General features: G+C 50.6%; 1 protein-coding gene across 1 annotated transcript; it reads right to left on the bottom strand.

The window, feature by feature from the left end:
- Positions 1-4,732: 4,732 nt before the first annotated feature.
- Positions 4,733-17,606, bottom strand: SYNGR4 (synaptogyrin 4). Its single transcript, XM_004381694.1, has 4 exons — positions 17,514-17,606; positions 7,909-8,146; positions 5,428-5,567; positions 4,733-4,966 (listed from the first exon to the last, which is right to left on the bottom strand). Exons 1-4 carry the CDS (start codon positions 17,604-17,606, stop codon positions 4,733-4,735), a joined length of 705 nt encoding a protein of 234 aa, XP_004381751.1.
- Positions 17,607-18,645: the final 1,039 nt, after the last annotated feature.

Here is an 18,645-nt window from a genome sequence, read left to right on the forward strand (position 1 = left end):
CAAGAAAGCAGTGCCAGGAGCAGAGCGCGTCCTTTGGACTGGGGTCTTTGCGCCGAGAAGCTCCTAGTCCAGGGGAACATTGATGAGAAGGCTGACTGAGAGAAAAAGCCTTGCCCTGGAGCTGACACCCTGAATTCGGACTTTCAGCCTACTTTGACTGTGAGGAAATAAACTTCTCTTCGTTAAAACAAAACAAAAAAAAAAACACATGGATGTCCGGTTGCTCTAGAAAAAACCCAGAAGTTTCTAGTGCTGGACTGTCCAATATGCTAGCCATCTGCTGCTGTTGTTGTTGTTAGGTGCCGTTGAGTCAGTTCTGACTCATAGCAACCCTGTGTACTACAGAACGAAACACTGCCCTGTGCTGCGCCATCCTCACAATTGTTGTTGTGCTTGAGCCCATTGTTGGAGCCACTGTGTCAATCTATCTCAGTGAGGGTCTTCCTCTTTTCCTCTGACGCTCTACTTTACCAAACATGACGTCCTTCTCCAAGGATTGATCTCTCCTGATAACATGTCCGAAGTATGTAAGACATAGTCTCGCCATCCTTCCTTCTAAGGAGCATTCTAGTTGTACTTCTTCTAAGACAGATTTGTTCCTTCTTTTAGGAGTCCATGATATATTCAGTATTCTTCGCCAACACCACAATTCAAAGGCATCAGTTCTTCTGTCTTCCTTATTCATTGTCCAGCTTTTGCATGCATGTGATGTGACTGAAAATACCATGGTTAGGTCAGGTGCACCTTAGTCTTCAAGGTGACATCTTTGCTTTTCAACACTTTAAACACTTTTTTTTTTAAAGGATTGAAAAGTCATCTGCTACACGTGACTATTAAGCCCTTGAAATGGGGTAAGTCTGAATCGAGACTCTACTTCGGTATAAAATGTGCAATGGAATTTGAAGACTTAGTACGAAAGAAAGAATGTAATGCAACTAATGTCACAAAAAAATTTGCGTATAAATTTTCGAGTGAGAAACCAATTTGCTCTGTAACCTTTCACCTAAAGCACAATTAAAAAAAAAAAGAATGTAAGGTATCGCGTTCATATTTTTTATATTGGTCCTGTGTGGAAATGGTATTATTTTGGACATACTGGTTTAAATGCAAAAAATTACTGAAATTAATTTCACTTGTTTTGTTTTACTTTTTTTAATCTGGCTACTAGACAGTTTTTTTGGGGGGGGATTTAGGTGAAAGTTTACAGAGCAAATTAATTTCTCATTAAACAGTTAATACACAAATTATTTTGTGACATTGGTTGCCAACCCCACCATGTGTCAACACGCTCTCCTTCTCTACCCTCGGTTCCCTGTTTCTGTTCATCCAGTTTTCCTGTCTCTTCCTGCCTTCTCGTCTTTGCTTTTGGGCTCGTGTGCCCATTAGTCTCGTATACGTGATTGAACTATGAAGCACGTCCCTCATGTGTGTTATTGTTGGCCCTATAGGCCTGTCTAATCTTTGGCTGACAGGTGAACCTCAGAAGTGACTTTGGTGCTAAGTTAAAAGGGTGTCCAGGGGGCATACTCTCGGAGTTTCTCCAGTCTCTGTCAGACCAGTAAGTCTGGTCTTTTTTTGTGAGTTAGAATTTTGTTCTACATTTTTCTCCAGCTCTGTCCGGGATCCTCTATTGTGATCCCTGCCAGAGCGCTACAAAACCAAAAAAAAAACCAAACTCGTTGCCGTCGAGTCAATTCCAACTCATAGTTGATGACCCTATAGGACAGAGTAGAACTGCCGCATAGAGTTTCCAAGGAGCAGCTGGTGGATCTGAACTGCTGACCTATTGGTTAGCAGGACAGCTCTTAACCACTAAGCCACCAAGGCTCCAGACCGCTACTAGACAGTTTCAAAGTCCCTCTTGAGTCCCTGGGTGGTGTAAACAGTTAACAAACTCCACTGCTAACTGAAAGGTTGGTGGTTTGAGTCCACCCAAAGGCTCGTACAGTCAGAATGCTCCTTGGAAGCAAGGATGGCAAGACTTAGTCTTACATAATTTAGACGTGTTATCAGGAGGGACCAGTCCCTGGAGAAGGACATCATGCTTGGTGAAGTAGAGGGTCAAGGGAAAAGAGGAAGACCCTCCACGAGATGGATTGACACAGTGGCTGCAACAATGGGCTCAGGCCTAACAATGATAGTGAGGATGGCACAGGACTGGGCAGTGTTTCGTTCAGTTGTACATAGGGTCTCTATGAGTCGGAACTAACTCAACAGCACCTAACAACAACAACAACAGAGGCTTCTTGGAAGAAAAGTCATTGAAAACCCTACGGGGCAGTTCTACTCTGCACACATAGGGGCATCGTGTCAGAACTGACTCGATGGCAACTCGTTCTGTTTTGTTTTGGTTTTGGTGGCTAGTGTTATATTGGAGCATTGGTGGTGCAATGGTTAAGAGCTTGGCTGCTAACCAAAAGGTCAGCAGTTCTATTCCACCAGAGTTGGAAACCCTATGGGGCAGTTCCAGGGTTACTATGAGTTGGAATCGACTCAACGGCAACTGGTTTGAGTTTTTTTGAGCTAGTGTTCTATTGCAATTGGACAGCGCTGCTGTAGACACCCAGTGCTGCATTGCCAAGTGGGGGATGCTGAGTGAGGGCTGCCCCCTTAGAGACAGCCTTGTATTCAGTGTGCCGCGCTCCCTTTGTTGGGTGCCGTCAAGTCGATTCTGACCCATAGCGAACCCATGTGACAGAGTAGAACTGCCCCCTAGGGTTTTCTTGATTGTAATCTTTACAGGAGCAGATTGCCAGGTCTTTTCTCCAGTGGAGCTGCTGGGTGGGTTCAAACTGCCAACCTTTCGGTTAGTGACTGAGCACTTAACCACCCAGGGCGTTTGCACCACCCAGGGACTCCTTCACTTTCCTGGTTGTTGTTGGGTGCTGTTGAGTAGATTACGACTCACAGCGAGTCCATGTGACAGAGTAGAACTGCCCCGTAGGGTTTTCTAGGCTGTAATCTTTATAGGAGCAGATCGCCAGATCTTTTCTCCTGCAGAGCCGCTGGTGGGTTTGAACTGCCAGCCTTTCAGTTAGCAGCCGAGTGCTTAACCATTCCACCACCAGGGCTCTCCGCCCTCCCTACCACTGCCTGAGTACGTGCTTCACTCGTTGTGGTGACCTGCCTGGAGGTTACCTGCGTGAGTCCCCCGTGACTGTCAGAGTTCTTTTAGAATAAAATAATTTCCTTTTCCCCAAGAGAGTCTTTCCAATATTCTAGGACGAGGCTCTCCATGAACCTTTCTGTGGACTCATAGCCCTGTTTCCTGCACAACGCCTCACCCAACATGGCTTTGAGTTGAGTCCTTTGCCACTGGAGTGAGTGGAAGAGCTTGGGCTTTGGCGACAGGGCTGGGTCCCAGTGGTGGCCCTGATTCTTCTTCACTCTCCATCCCCAGGTGGAAGCATTTTCTCTCAACTTTAGCTTCCTCTACTGTACAGTGAAGGAGTCCTGGTGGCGCAGTGGTTAAGTGCTCGGCTGCTAACCCAAAGGGCAGCGGTTGGAACCCACCAGCCATTCCGAGGGAGAAAGATGTAGCAATCTGCTTCCATAAAGATTACAGCCTTGGAAGCTCTACAGGGCAGTTCTACTCTGTCCTAGGGGGTCGCTATGAGTTGGAATCAACTCAACAGCCACGGGGTTGTTTTTTGGTTTTACTATACAATGGGAGTCCCTGGGTAGTGCAGATAGTTAAGAGCTTGACTACTAACCAAAAGGTTGGCAGTTCTAACCCACTTAGAGACACCTCAGAAGACAGGCCTGGCAGTCTGCTTCTGAAAGATCACAGCCTTGAAAGCTCTATGGAGCAGTTCTACCCTGCACATATGGTGTAATCATTAAGATTGTACGTCAGCTTTGCTGGGCCGTGATTCTTAGTGGTTTGGCAGTTAATGATGTACTTTGGCAATTGTATGATGATGTTGTGATCACTTCCATGATGAGATTTGATATAATGTGATCACCTCCATGATGGGATCTGCTGTGAGTAGCCAATCAGTCGAAAAGGAGTTTCATTGGGGCTGTGGCCTACATCAGATATAAGTGGACTTTCTGCAAGGCCTGTGGGCTTTTGCTTGCTCTGAATCCTGCAGCTGGCTCCTGTTCATATGACCTCCAGTTCTTGGGACTTGAGCTAGTAGGTTACCTGTGGTCTTGCTGCCAGTCTTGGGATTCATCAGTCTTCACAAGTCTGTGAGCAAGAACCCTGCTGTCTGACCTGCCGATCTTGGGTTCACCAGCCCCTGTGGCTACGTAAATCAGGAGAAGCCTCCAGCCTGACCCATCCACGGATTTGGGATGTTCCAGCCTCTACAACCACGTGAGCCATTTCCTTTATATAAATCTCTTTATGTAGATACTTATATGCTTTACTGGTTTTGCTTCTCTAGAGAACCCAGCCTAAGACACATGGGGTCACTATGAGTTGGAGTCAACTTGATAGCAACCGGTTTACTGTGCAGTGGGGGTCCTTGAACCCCTCTCCTCTGGCTATTGTGAGGGCAAAAGTTTCCTTCCAGTCACCACCTCTAATCTGGTGCCATCAAGGTGGCCCTGGATGAAGGGTCCAGGAGATGTATGAAAGTGGGACCCACTGTGGAGAGCTCTGAGGTGACCATATAGGATTTCTCTCTACCCCCGGCCACCAAGAGGCCAGAGAGGAACAGACATGAGCAGGACAAAGGACTGTGTCAGAACCCTCTGGAGGGAGGGTGTCTCTTTACTGAGGTACTCAGTTGTCGGGTATCATGGCGAGGCGGGGGACCTTCGGCGTGCTCAGGTAGGGGGACAGGGCAGAGCTGGCATAGTTCAGGCTGTTGGGGCCGGTGGCAGAGGAGCTGACAGGGCTGGCAGCCGAGGGCGGGGAGAGGGTGGTCAGCACCACGGCCCCCTCTTCCAGGGAGCGTTTGTAGGGGACAGGGGCATCCTCCTGGAGTTCCTGGAAGGCCAGGTAGGCCTGGAATATCTGTGGGCAGAAAAGGGTAGCCTGGAGGAGGCTGGTGTGGGCTGGGCAGGGGAGGAGAGGGGCCGGGGCTGGGCAATGGCCCGGGAGGGGGATGCTGCCTCTGCTGTACAATGAAAGGAGCCCAGGTGGTGCAGTGGTTAAGCTCTTGGCTGCTAACCAAAAGGTCGGTGGTCCAAACCCACCAGCCACTCCAAGGGAGGAAGATGTGGCAGTCAGCTTCTGCAAAGATTACAGTTGTGCCCCCTGCTTACTGCACGGGGGGCTGGTGAATGGGAGCTGACACCAATCCTCAACCCCTAATGCCAGAGGAAGGGCCGCCTCCTTTCTAATATGCCTGAAAGGGCTAGCGGAGGCCTGGGGGACCCACCTGGGGAAGCCAAGTGAGGATGGGAGTGTTCTAGGTCTCCCACCCCCATCCTGTAGAGGTGGGCCCGGGGATGGGCCCTGGGTAGGGTCCTCACCCAGACGAGGACGGAGAAGAATGTGAAGGTGATGGCAGCCTTGGCGCTGCTACTCCCCAGCAGGAATTCCCGGGGCTGCGCATGCTGCCACTGGTTGGCCAGGAAGCAGAAGCCAACGAACCAGACGCAGGCCCAGATGACTGTGCGGGGTTGCAAGGAGAGAGAAGAGGTCAACGGGAGGGCAGGTTCTGGAAGGGCCGCTTAGGGGTGAGAAGGCGGGGCTGGGAGTCTTGCTGTGGGACCTCTGGCCAGCTAGTCCCTGTGCTGAGCCCCCCTAAAGTGAATGGCGGGAGTGGACCTGCTCTGTCCCATAAAGCAACTCCTTGCCACCTGGGCCACCCCCTGTCTGTCAGACTGTGGTGGCTTGCATGTTGTGTGATGCTGGAAGCTATGCCATTGGTATTTCAGATACCAGCAGGGTCACCCATGGTGGACAGGTTTCAGTGGAGCTTCCAGACAGACTAGGAAGAAAGGCCTGGAGACCTGCTTCCAAAAATCAGGCAGGGAAGACCCTATGGATCACAACAGAACGTTGTCCGAGATAGTGCTGGAGATGAGCCCCATGGGTTGGAAGGCACTCAAAATACACAGTGACTGCAACAATGGACACCAGTGATGGTGAAGATGGCGCAGGACTGGGCAACGTACGTGGGGTCGCCATGAGTCAGAGTCGACTCGACAGCAACTGACAATTGTGGCTGTTTAAATTTAAATCAATTAAAATAAAATGATTAAAAAATTCAGTTCCTCGGTCGCACTGGCCACATGTCAAGCGCTCACAGCCTCGTGTGGCCAGTGGCTGCCATATTGGACAGCACAGATGAGAGGACATTCCATCATCCCTGAAGGTTCTCCTGGACAGTTCTGTACTCCGTGACCTTTGAGGACCCTTGCAGCTCTGAGACACTAGGACTGGACCAGTGGGGAAGAGGAAGAACAGGAGGAAAAGGAGGAGGGCCAGAGTTGGGATCAGCCAGCCTGAGAGGAAGGAGCCTGAGGAAAAGGAAGGTGCACTTATTTAGTGCTTACTGGGAGCCAAAGGAGCCCTAGTGGATGCAATGATTAAGCACCGAGCTGCTAACTGAAGTCAGCAGTTCGAGCCCACCCAGGGGCTCTTTCTAATCTGTCAAGTGGGGTTGTTATGAGTCAAAAATTGACACGGCACCCAAAAACAACAATGAACAGGAAGTGAGGTTCAGAGCCTCTGGAGCCAGACAGACCTGGGTTGGAAATCTCAGCCCAGGCACTGCTCACTCTGTGGCCTTAAGCAAGCCTTGTCCCTTCTTCGCATTTCCATCAGAGCTGGGAGGAAGCCCCTACCCTGCAGGGCTTTTCTGAGGGTGAACAAGACAAAGGATGCCTGCGATGAGGTCACCATTTCCTATGTGTCAGATGTGGAGTCACGGGGCTCCCCCCACCTCACCTCATCCATCCCTCAGAAACCCTGTTCTGATTCCCATTTCATAGAGAAGGAGACTGAAGCCTGAGGAGGTTATGTAATTGACCGCACAGCTGCTGCCTCGCACCTACTCTGCCTGCAGCCTAGACAGAGCCTGGCTCCAGTACTGTTGTTGCTGGGTGCTGTCGAGTCGATTACAACTCATGGCGACCCCATGTGACAGAGTAGAATTGTGCTCCATAGGGTTTTCTAGGCTGTAATTTTTATGGGAAGGAGCCCTGGTGATACAGTGGTTAAGCACTCAGCTGCTAACAGAAAGATCAGCAGTTCGAACCCACCAGCCGCTCTGAGGGAGAAAGATGTGGCAGTCTACTTCCTTAAACAGCCCTGGAAACCCTATGGGGCAGTTTGGAATTGACTTGATGGCAAGAGGTTTGGTTTTGGGTTTAATCTTTATGGGAGCAGATCACCAGGTCTTTCTGCCTCGGAGTGGCTGGTGGGTTTGAACTGCCAACCTTTCAGTTTGCAGCCAAGCACTTAACCTTTGCACCACCAGGGTTCCTTCACTTCCCGATACCAGTGGCTTTTCAAGAAATGTTCTATGGAGAAAGGAGGCAAACGCGAGGGAAAAGCTGGCAGAGGAGAACAAAAAACCAAACCAGCTGCAACTCATGGCAAGCCTGTGTGTGTCAGAGTAGAACTGCTCCATAGGGTTTTCAAGGCTGTGACCTTTCAGAAGCAGGACGTCAGGACTGTCTTCTGAGGTGCCTCTGCATCGGTTTGAACTGCCAACAGTTTGGCTAGTATTTGAGCTCTTAACCATTTGTGCCACCCAGGGACTAAGGAGGGGGAGGAGAGGCTTCTAGAATTAGCTTGGGGGTCAGGAGAGGTGACACATTGAGTCTGAAGGGTGAGTAAGAATCCCCAGGAGGAAGAGTGGGTGTGGAGGTGCAGGGAGAAGAGAGGGATGAAGTTTGGGACCTGTGTAGCTGCCTCACATCTGGGGACTGTCAGAGGCTGGCTGGAAGGTGACGGAGGGGTGGCATGGGCTCTGAGTGGAGCGCCCCCACTCTGGGGCTCACCCGCCACAATGAAGTCGAGGAGCTGGAAGGCCGTCTTGAAGCGGGAGCCGGCAATGCGGCCCTCATGGGCGTCTAGCACAAGGAAGACCAGGCAGCTGAGGAAGGCCAGCAGGCCGGCGCCCACGGCGAAGCTGCAGGCCATGGCGTTGCTGTTGAGGACGCAGTGCAGCTGCGGGGAGTCCGTCTTGTTCTGGTAGCCGTCAGTCAGCAGTGAGGAGAAGACCACCAGGGAGAAGACCTGTGGAGACAGGGGAGGCTCCTGGCCTGGAGGTGAGCGGTCACCTCCTCCACACTCGCTTTTCTCCTGGTCCTCTGCCCTATGCCCAGTCACTGGGCTGTCTCACCACTCCCTCGTCACCCCTCAGAGTCAGCAGCCTCCATGCCCTGTCCCTCCTGCCCTGACTCTTTGTCCCCTTCCCTCTTCTCCATCCTGCCTCAGGCCTCTCTCCCCTGGACCCTTACCCCAGTCTCCTCCCCTGGCCTCTCTCCCCTGAGCCCTAGCCCCAGCCTCCTCTCTGGCCCCCGGCCTCCAGTCTGCTTCTCAGTCCATACCCACATGGTCTCAGAAGGGTCTTTCTCAGCCAGAGCAATAAGGGAATAAAAAGTATCCAAATCAGAAAGGAAGAAGTAAAATTATCTCTATTCATAGATGACATGATCCTATATATAGAAAATCCCCAAGAGTCCACAAGAAAGCTTCTAGAGCTGATAGAGAAATTTAGCAAAGTTGCAGGTACAAGGTCAAACACAGAAATCAGTGGGGTTTCTATATACCAGCAAGGAGAAATATGAAAAGGAAATTAAGAAAATAATTCCATCTACAATAACATCAAAGAGAATAAAATACCTGGGAATAAAGCTAACCAGGGAGGTGAAGGATTTAGACAGTGAAAATGACAAAGCACTGCTGAAAGAAAGTAAAGAAGACCTGAACAGATGGAAAGACACTCAGTGCTTGTAGATTGGAAGACAATATTGTTAAAATGTCAGCACTACCCAGAGCGATCTACGGATTCAACACAATCTTGATCAGAATTCCAAGAGCCTTCTTTACTAAATGGAAAAACTAATCCTCGATTTTATATGGACTGGCAACAGGCCCTGAAAAGTCAAAGCAATTTAGAAGAACAAAGTAGGACATCTCACACTTCCTGATTTCAATTCATACTATACAGCTACAGTGTTACACCAGCTGGTACGGGTATAATAATAGACAGGCAGACAAATGGAATGGAACTGAGAGTCCAGAAGGGTCTCTCTCTACCCAGTGCTGCCCCCACCCCTCCCCTGCTCATAGCTCTCCTGTGGCTCCCCAGTGCCTCAGGACAGAGTCCCAGCCCCTGAGCCTGGCCATTGAGGCCCTGTGTGGTCTTGGCCTTTAAGGCCCTGTGTGGTCTGTGCTTGCCCACTTTCCTCATGTCGTCTTTCACCTCTGACCCCTGCCTCACCCCATGCACCCCAATTGGCACACCAAACCATAAGTGCCTGGGTGAGATACCTCACACAGTGCCTGGGACACAGGGAGAGTTCCAGAAGCATTTGCTAGTGTGATGGTTCTCTCAGCTTCCAAGCTTTGCCCTCTGCCTCTACTCCTCTGTCCTCCCTCCCGGCCCGGCCAATTCCTACTCATTTTTTTTTTTTTAATTTTATGCAATATTCAAAATAAACAGAAAAGCACAGAGGGGAATATAAAAACACCCAGTACCTACTACCCTAGGAGCCCTGGTGGTGCAACCGTTAAGAGCTCAGCTGCTAACTTAAAGATCAGTGGTACGAACCCACCCAGTGGTGCCATGGAAGAAAGGCCTGACAATCTGCTTCCGTAAAGATTACAACCAGAAAACCCTACGGGGCAGTTCTACTCTGTAACACATTGGGTCTCCACGAGTCAGAATCGACTTGACGGCAACTGGTTGGTAGGTTGGTACCTACTACCCGGAGTTGACAAACGTTAACATTTTGCTTTTTTTCCCCTTTGGGTCTTTTTTTTTTTTTTTTGAAAAGCAAATACAGTATCACTGATATGGTAACCTCGTCCCTCTCGTCTGTGCACATTGTAGTATAGCTTCTGGAATGTTTATATATTGGACGCTTATGGTATGATGGCCACTGTTTGAAGCACTCTACAAATATTAGCCCATCTCATCCTTACTATCACCCCAGGAAGTGGGTACGATTACCCCATGTTTTAGATAATGAAACTGAGGCACAGAGAGGATAATGAATTGCCCAGACAACTCCTGTCCAGAGGCGAGATGAGAAGGCAGAGAGGGACAGGAGCTGGTTGAGTGGATGCGGGAAATCTGTGGTGGAAAGGAGGAGTGTGCTGTCACGTTATAGGGATAGCAACTAGGGTCACCAAACAATGTGTGTATAAATTTTTGTATGAGAAACTAACTTGAGCTATAAACTTTCACCTAAAGCACAATTAAAAAAAAAAAAAGAATCGCCCCAAATTGGTCAGCTGGTACGTGGCAGGGCCTGGATTTAAACCAAGGCAGTCTGGCTCCCGAGTCTGTTTATAACCCCTCACTGTACTCCCTGAAGGGAGCCCTGGTGGCGAAGTGGTTAAGCGCTTGGCTGCTAACTGAAAGGTCAGCAGTTCGAACCCACCAGCTGCTCCATGGGAGAAAGATGTGGCAGTCTGCTTCAGTAAAGATTAACCCATTCTGACTCATAGCCACCCTATCGGACAGAGAACTGCCTCATAGGGTCTCCAAGGCTGTATTCTTTACAGAAGCTGACTGCCACATCTTTCTCCCACGGAGTGGCTGGTGGGTTCAAATTGCCGACCTTTTGGTTAGCAACCAAGCACTTAGCCACTGCACCACCAGGGCACTGTCTGTAAAGATTTACAGCCTAGAAGACCCTATGGGGCAGTTCTACTCTGTCCTATAGGGTTGCTATGAGTTGGAATTGACTCGTCTGCAGTGGGTTTTGTTGTTTTTTTCTACTGCCTGGTGCTAAGCTGAACTCCTGGCGGGAAGGGGCTCAAAATTTCAGCCCCGGTTACTTGTTCCAGATGCTCACAACACAGCTTGGGCAGACGTGGAAGGGACTGGTATGGGTGTGTGTGGGGCGGGTGGGAGTTGGTCCAGGAAGGCTTTCTGGAGGAGATGGTGACTACGAGGAGTTGTGAAGGGTGAGGAATTATCCAGGAGAAAGTGGGGAGGAGGCCCTCTGGGGAAGGCTCATGCGGAGTCATAGGTGGATGTGAGAGGCTGGGTTTGGGAAACTGAAAATCAAGTCATTCATACTGGAGCAGGGCCCAGATTGGGGGGAGGGGGTAGTGGGCAGTGAGGGAGGTGGCTGCAGACATCAGCCAAATCAAGAAAGGCTAAGGAATATGGCCGTTGTCTGGAGGGCACTAGGGATGCACAGGAGGGCTGTGAGCACGGAAGGCATGGGGTCAGCTGTGGGTGTAGAAAGCCCCCTCTAGGGCCCTACAGAGATGGGTTGGAGGGGGCGAAACTAAAGGCTGCGGCCTAGGGTGGGCGAGGTTAAGATCTGAGCGGGAACTGAGGTCATGGGGCTGCATTTAGAAGGTAATAAGGGGATATTGCAGCCCTGGTGGCACAGTGGTTAAGCATTTGTCTGCTAACCAGAAGGTCGGCAGTTCTAATCTACCACCTGCTCCTTGGAAACCATATGGGGCAGTTCTACTCTGTCCTACAGGATTGCTATGAGTTGGAATCGACTTGACGGCAATGGGTTTGATTTTGGTTTTCTGGTACGGGGACATTAATGTTGTTAGGTGGCAGAAATGGTTTGCACACGATTGCTGACCTAAAAAGGAGCACTGATTGCCACCAGTATCCCAAAACAATATGTGTATAAATTTTTGAATGAGAAATTAACTTGAGCTGTAAACTTTCACCTAAAGCACAATAAAATTAAAAAAATAAAAAGGAGGCCTGGTGGCACAAACAGTTAAGTGCTCAGCTGCTAACTGAAAGGTTGGCACTACGAACCCACCCAGCGCCTCCCTGGGAGAAAGACCTGGCGATCTGCTCCCATAAAGATTACAGCCTAGGAAACCCTATGGGGCATTCTACTCTGTCATATGGGGTCACTATGAGTCGGAATCAACTAGATGGCACCTAACAACAAAAACTAACCTAACAGTTGGTGGTTTGAATCCATCCAGCAGTGCTGTGAAAGAAAAGGCCTGTCGATCTGCTTCAGTTAAGATTACAGCCATGAAAACCCTATGGAGCCATTCTACTCTGTAACTCGTGGGGTTGCTATGAGTCAGAACTAGCAATAACAAAGGGGACATTTATTGCCTGGATGATGCAAATGGTTAATGCATTTGGCTGCTAACTGAAAGGTGGGTGGTTCAAGTCAACCCAGAGGCACTTCTGAAGAAAGGCCTGGAGATATACTTCTGAAAAATCAGCCATTGAAAACCCTGTGGAGCACAGTTCTACTCTGACACACATGAATAGGAATCAACTTGACCGCAACTGGTTAAGGGAACATTTGAACTGGCCCTTAAAGAATGAGGCATCTTTCCGCTGACAGGAAGGCAAAGGGCATTCCAGGCAGGGCGAACAGCATGTGCAAAGCCCAGCTGCTGCTGAGTGGGGCTTTGTGGATTGGGGAGAAATTCCATCTGAGGGGTCCGGTGTGAGATGAAGCTGCAAAAATGGGCAGGAGCAAGACCACAGAGGTCTTGAGCACCAGGCCAAGGATTCGGGACCCAGGAGCCATGGCAAGTGACATTTCTTATTTCAGTGTGATTTTATGCATGGAAGGGATTCAAACAGGGGAGGGCCAGGGGTTAGACCTGGGGGTGAAAGAAATACTCTAGGTCTTCATGGCTGGGGGATTGGAGCAGGACAAGACAAGAGGCCGACAGGCCTGGGAGGAGTCAGTGGAAGGATCCAGCCGAGAAAGGCTGAAGCTGGAGCCCTGAGGAGGCCAGTGATATTTAGAACGTAAAATTGGACTTAGTGATTGATTGGGCGTGGTGGTGTTGGGGTGAGGGAAAAGCAGTGTTGAAAATTGCCCCTTTGTTAAAATTTGAACTTCTTGGGACAGGGTCCCCATGGTATCCTTCTCTTTGCCCCCAGCACCCAGGACCTGACCAGATGTCACACGTGTGTGTCGAGAGAATGAATGACTTTGGCCCTTTCTTCTTTGTTCTTGTCCTGCCCTTCAGAGTGGAGACGAGGGAGGCAGATGTCTAACTCCTAAACTCTTCAGTCTCTGTCCATTTTCCTCTAACCTTTGCCTTAATTTCCTTTCTCAACAATATCAAGCACTTCAACATTAACCAAAGGAAGGACTCCCTGGATGGAACAAATGGTTAGGTGCTCGACTACTAGCCAAAAAATTGGTGGTTCGAACCCACCCAAAGGCACCTTGGAAGAAATGCCTGGTGATCTGCTTCCAAAAGGTCACAGTCTGTTTCCATAATGAGTACAGCCTGGGGAACTCTATGGGGGCAGTTCTGCTCTGTCCTACAGGGTTGCTATAGGGTTGCTGTGACTTGGAATTGACTCCACGACAATGGGCATGTTTTTTGGTTTTTAAATCTTTGTGGGGGCAGACTGCCAGGTCCTTCTCCTGAGGAGCCACTGGATGGGTTCAAAACGCTGACCTTTTAGTTAGCAGCCAAGTGCTTAACTGTTGCACCACCAGGGCTCCTTAATGAAAATGTCACAATAATTAAAACTAAATAATGAAAATAGAAGATGTAAAAACACGTAGGCACATTAGCTAAAGTAATACACATCCGTGATCTCATTGGATCCTGGGAGGCTGCAGGGATTCTTCTAGCTGTTCTGGAGCTGAGAACTGAGTCCATGGAAGACAAGTGCCTTGCCTGCTAGTCAGATGCAGAGCCAAGTCTAGGGCGGGTGAGCATATGGATCAACTGTGAGCCCACATCCATTTTACCTTCTACCTCCTTGGCACCTGGTGCCAACCCCTTGTGGTGGCTTATATTCTTTTCTGTTTCACAGGTAATAAATCGAAGCCATTATGGTGCAGTGGAAAGAGCCAGGTGTGCTTGATTTCTGCCACGTACCAGCTGTGTGGCCTCGGGCCAAGCCTGCACCTCTTGGAGCCTCAGTTTCCCAGTCTGTCCTTGTGCTCCGGGCAGAGGCGGCATGGAGGGAGCAGGGACTTAGCACTAGTAGCTGCTGATGAAAAGGGCAGTTCTGGTGACTCACCTAGGGGGCTCTGATGGCGCAGTAGTTAAGCACTTGGCTGCTAACTGAGAGGTCGGCAGTTTGAACCCACCACCCACTCTGCGGGAGAAAGATGTGGCATTCAGCTCCCATAAAGATTACAGCCTTGGAAATTCTATGAGGGCAGTTCTACTCTGTCCTTTAGGGTCATTATGAGTCAGAATCGACCGGACATCAGCTGATACGGGTGACTCGCCAGAGAGGGGACATGTCCTCTCAAGGTCAGCGGTGGTGGAGGGGGGATTGGAGTCCACCCTCCTGACGTCCATGCCCTGGACTGTCTTTCCACTGACCCCAGAAACCTTGGGCTGCATCTCAAGCCCAGAGCACATGGGCAAGGGGCTCAGCTGGGCCAGAGGGACCTCACGCCCTGGAGTCGGAGTTCTCCCTCCCGCCCCCTCCGGTCCAGCCTCCTTCCACGCCCTCCCTGGCCTGTCCCCAGGGAGGGAGTGAAGATTCATCAGTTAAAGCACCAGCTGGCAAGCGGCAGCCAGAAGAACAAGAGCACCAGCTGCCCACAGACTCCCTGCCGAGGGGCCGGGCCAGGGGGGAAGGCAGTGAGGGCAGAGGGAGGGGAAGATGGAGGCGGCGGGCAAAGCCCGTGACCAAAACGTCTGGCACAATCTCTTGGCCCTTCCCTCCCCTCACTCCCCCACCACCAGCCTGTCCCAACCAGCTGGGTCTCTTTCTTCCTCACTACCCGCCCTGCCTTTCCAGGCTGTGGAGACGGGTGGGTGGATCCTAGCTGGACTTGCTCACCAGCTTGGTGAGCGTCCTTGGGCAAGTCACTCCACCTCTGTGGACCTGTTTTTCCTCGGGTTAAAACCAAGCCCGTTGTCGTGTCAATCCTGACTCATAGCGACCCTATAGGAACAGAGTAGAACTGCCCCATAGGGTTTCCTAGGCTGTCATTTTTACAGAAGCAGACTGCCACATCAGCAGAGCGGCTGGTGGGTTCGAACTGCCAACCTTAGTAGCTGAGCGCTTAAACACTGTGCCACCAGGGCTCCTTCCTTGGGTCAAACCAGGGTAATACTGCCCAGGTCATAGGGTAGTGAGGAGTAGAGGAAATAACACCAGTAAGGAACCCGGAGCTGGAAGGCGATATTCATAATTCCCCTCTTCCCTGGGTGGAGACGACAGTGGATCCAAGTTCCCATCACCCTGTCTTGTTGGGTGCCGTGGAGTCGACTTTTGACTCATAGTGACTCCACGTGACAGAGTAGAACTGCCCCATAGGGTTTTCTAGGCTGTAATCTTTATGGGAACAGATCACCAGGTCTTTCTCCTGTAGAGCCGCTGGGTGGGTTTGAACTGTTCACCTTTCGGTTAGCAGCCCAGCACTTATCTGTTTCGCCACTAGGGCTCCTTCACACAGACATGGGGTGACCATGTGAGCTATTGGACAAACTGGGGCACTTTTGAGAATGAAAAGGTGGCACTACTGATAATTATGCCAGGAATGACCCCGGGGAAACCAGAGAGTATGGCACCCCATATGGACAACATGTGGCCAGGATTCAGGTTTCAGAAGGAGGAGGGAGGAGAGACCCTGGGTTTGATTCAGGGTACCCCACCTACCCCCCACGGCCTTGACTGAGTCCCCTCATCTTCCTGGGCCTCAGTTTCCAATTCTGTCAAAGGAGGTGGCATAGCTTATAACGCTCAGAGCCACCGCTCTACCTGCTCGTGCACTGAGGCCCAGAGAGGAGCAGCAGTCGGCCCAAGATCACACAGCGAAGTTTGGGCTGAGTGAGGATTTGACCTCAGATGTTTCGGAGTCCCTGGGCGGTGCAAAAGGAGCCCTCGTAGCACAGTGGTTAAGCACCCAGCTGTTAACCAAAAGATCTGTAGTTCAAACCAGTTATCTGCTCTGCAGGAGAAAGACCTGGCAATCTGCTTCCATAAAGATTACAGCCTTGGAAACCCTAAGAGGCAGTTCTACTTTGGCCTATAAGGTTGCTATTAGTAGGAATTGACTTGATGGCAACAGGTTTTGGTTTGGTTTGGGTGGTGCAAAGGGTTAACGTGCTCGGCTGCTACCTGACAGGTCGGTTGTTCTTATCCACCCAGAGGCACCTCAGAAGAAAGCCTTGACAAGTTATTTCCAAGAAGTCAGCCATTGAAAACCCTACAGAGCACAGTTCTACTTTGACCCTCATGAGGTTGCCATGAGTTGAAGTCGACTCAATGGCAACTAGAACTTGCAGATCTTGACTCTTCAGGATTGTGTTGTTGTTGTTGGGTGCCGTAGAGTCAATTCCGACTCATAGTGATCCCATGTGACGGAGTAGAACTGCCCCATAAAGTTTCCTAGGCTGTAATCTTTACAGGAGCAGATTGTCAGGTCTTTTCTCCCGCAGAGCCGCTGGATGGATTCAAACCGCCAACCTTTCTGTTAGCAACCAAGCACTTAACCATTATGCCACCAGGGCTCCTCAGGAATGTGCTAAGGATTATAAATGAATGCATGAAAAGCCCTTAGACCCAGGGCCAGGACACTGTGAGCACTCACCATGTGGTATCTCAGGTGTTCATTCCATATTCTTTTCCACCTGGGCTTCTTCCTAGAGGCCCCAGCCCATGCTCCTCTCCTCCTACATCCTTGTCAGAGAGGTGGAACATGAGAGGGCTCTGGCATCTCACAGACCTGAGTGTGAATTCCAGCTCTGCCTCTTACTGTGTCCTTACTCACTGCTGTCCAATAGCACTTTCTGCGATGATGGGAATGTTCTAGATCTGCACTGTCCAATATGAGAGTCACCAGCCACAGGTGGCTCTTGAGCACCTGACATGTGGTCAGTGTGACTGAGAAACTGAATTTTTTAGTTTTCATTGAAATATATATAAACAGCCACATGCAGCTTGTGGCTACCCCATTGAAAAACGCTGCCTTAAAAAAATTATTTAAGTTCTCTGAGTTTCAGTTTTCTCATCTCAAAAATGGAGCTCATAGCACCTAATCTAGAGGGTTGTTCGTTGTGATTAGAGTTAATAACAAGTGCTTAGAATAGCAAGGAATCTCTGGGCAACTCAAACGGTTAAGTGCTGGACTACTAGCTGAAAGGTTGGCAGTTCGAACCCACCCAGAGGCGCCTTGGAAGACAGGCCTGGAGACCTACTTCTGAAAGGTCACAGCCTTGAAAGCCCTCTGGGGCAGTTCTACTCTGCATGCATGGGGTTGCCATGAGTTGGAGTCAACTCAAGGGCTCCTAATAACAACCACAGAATAGCTCAGGGCCTAGGATAGGTACGCAGTAAAAGGTGGCTCAGTTACTACCTCCCTTTGGTTTTGTCTCCCTGTCTGACCTCTCCCTTCCCTCAACTCCTTCCCACACTGTGTTTGACACTTGAGAACTTGTATTTCCTGTCACCCAGTGGGGCAGTCAGGCCCCAGGAGGGCCTCACCCCTGAGAAGATCCGCCCCATGGTCTTTGGCCTCTTCAGAAACTGAACGGCCTCACTGTCAGCCAGGTCCTGGAGGCTTTCAGGGACATGCATGGCGGCTGCTCTCCTTCCGGAGCCCAGGGAGACAGGGGCAAGGATGCTGCACACTGCCTGCTGGACTGTCCAGATGGTCCAGGCCCCTCTGGGGCACGGTGGCTGCAAGATAAGAGAGAGTGGTGGTATGTTAGAGTCGGGGCATGGGTGAGGGGGATGCCGGGGACCCCAGGAGTGGGGAAGTTTGGGGCAAAAGGGCTGCCAGAGGTTTTAGGAGTCAGGATGAGGGTAAGGAAGCTGTTGGGGGTCCCATGAGCAGGGTAGGAAGGCTACTGAGGATTCCAGAGGTGGGGTGCAGGCTGAGGGGACTGCTGGGAGTACCAGGAATGGGAGGCATGGGGTGAGGAGGCTGCTGAGGAGTACCAAAATAGGGGTGGGGGTGAAGGGGCTGCCAGGAGTCTTAGAGTCAGGGCGCAGGGTGAGAGGGCTGCTGGGGGTCCCAGAAGTGGGGGGCGTGGGATGAGGGCACTGCCAGGGGTCTTAGGAGCCTGGGTGTGCAGTGAAGGGACTGCTGGGGGTCCCGGAGGTGGAGGTTCAGGGTGAGGGGAACCAGGGAGAGGAGGTGGGGAGAGGCCTGGAATATTTGGGGGCCATAGCCCCTTCACACAGGAGCCAGAGGGCCTGTCTGTGAGAGGATCCAGGTGGGAATTTCTGGGGAGTGAGGGGTGCTAGCATGGAGGTCAGAATCCTTGAGAGGTCTGAACCAGAGGAATCCCTTTCAGCTTTTGGGGTGACAGCATCTATAATGGAAAACCCAGGCATCTGAGGGTATATTTTAGGGTGTCCTTGTGATTTGGGGTTATTTCCCTAGAATAATGGTCTCCCCTGAGGATTCAGCTCTATCTTCATATAAGTGCACTTCCTCAGGTTAGGCGTCTGGACCTTAGATTTGTGGGGAACATGGCTTCAGAACTGGGCTGTCCCCTCAGAATGAGGAGGACATACCCTTGGCACAAGGCTACCTTCTTAGAATCGGGGTCTTCCCTTTAAGGACGCGAAATGGGGGTGATGGGGTTTGCGGTGACACTCCCCTACAAAG

Source organism: Trichechus manatus, unplaced genomic scaffold (genome assembly GCF_000243295.1).
Source record: "Trichechus manatus latirostris isolate Lorelei unplaced genomic scaffold, TriManLat1.0 scaffold00087, whole genome shotgun sequence".
NCBI lineage: Eukaryota > Metazoa > Chordata > Mammalia > Sirenia > Trichechidae > Trichechus > Trichechus manatus.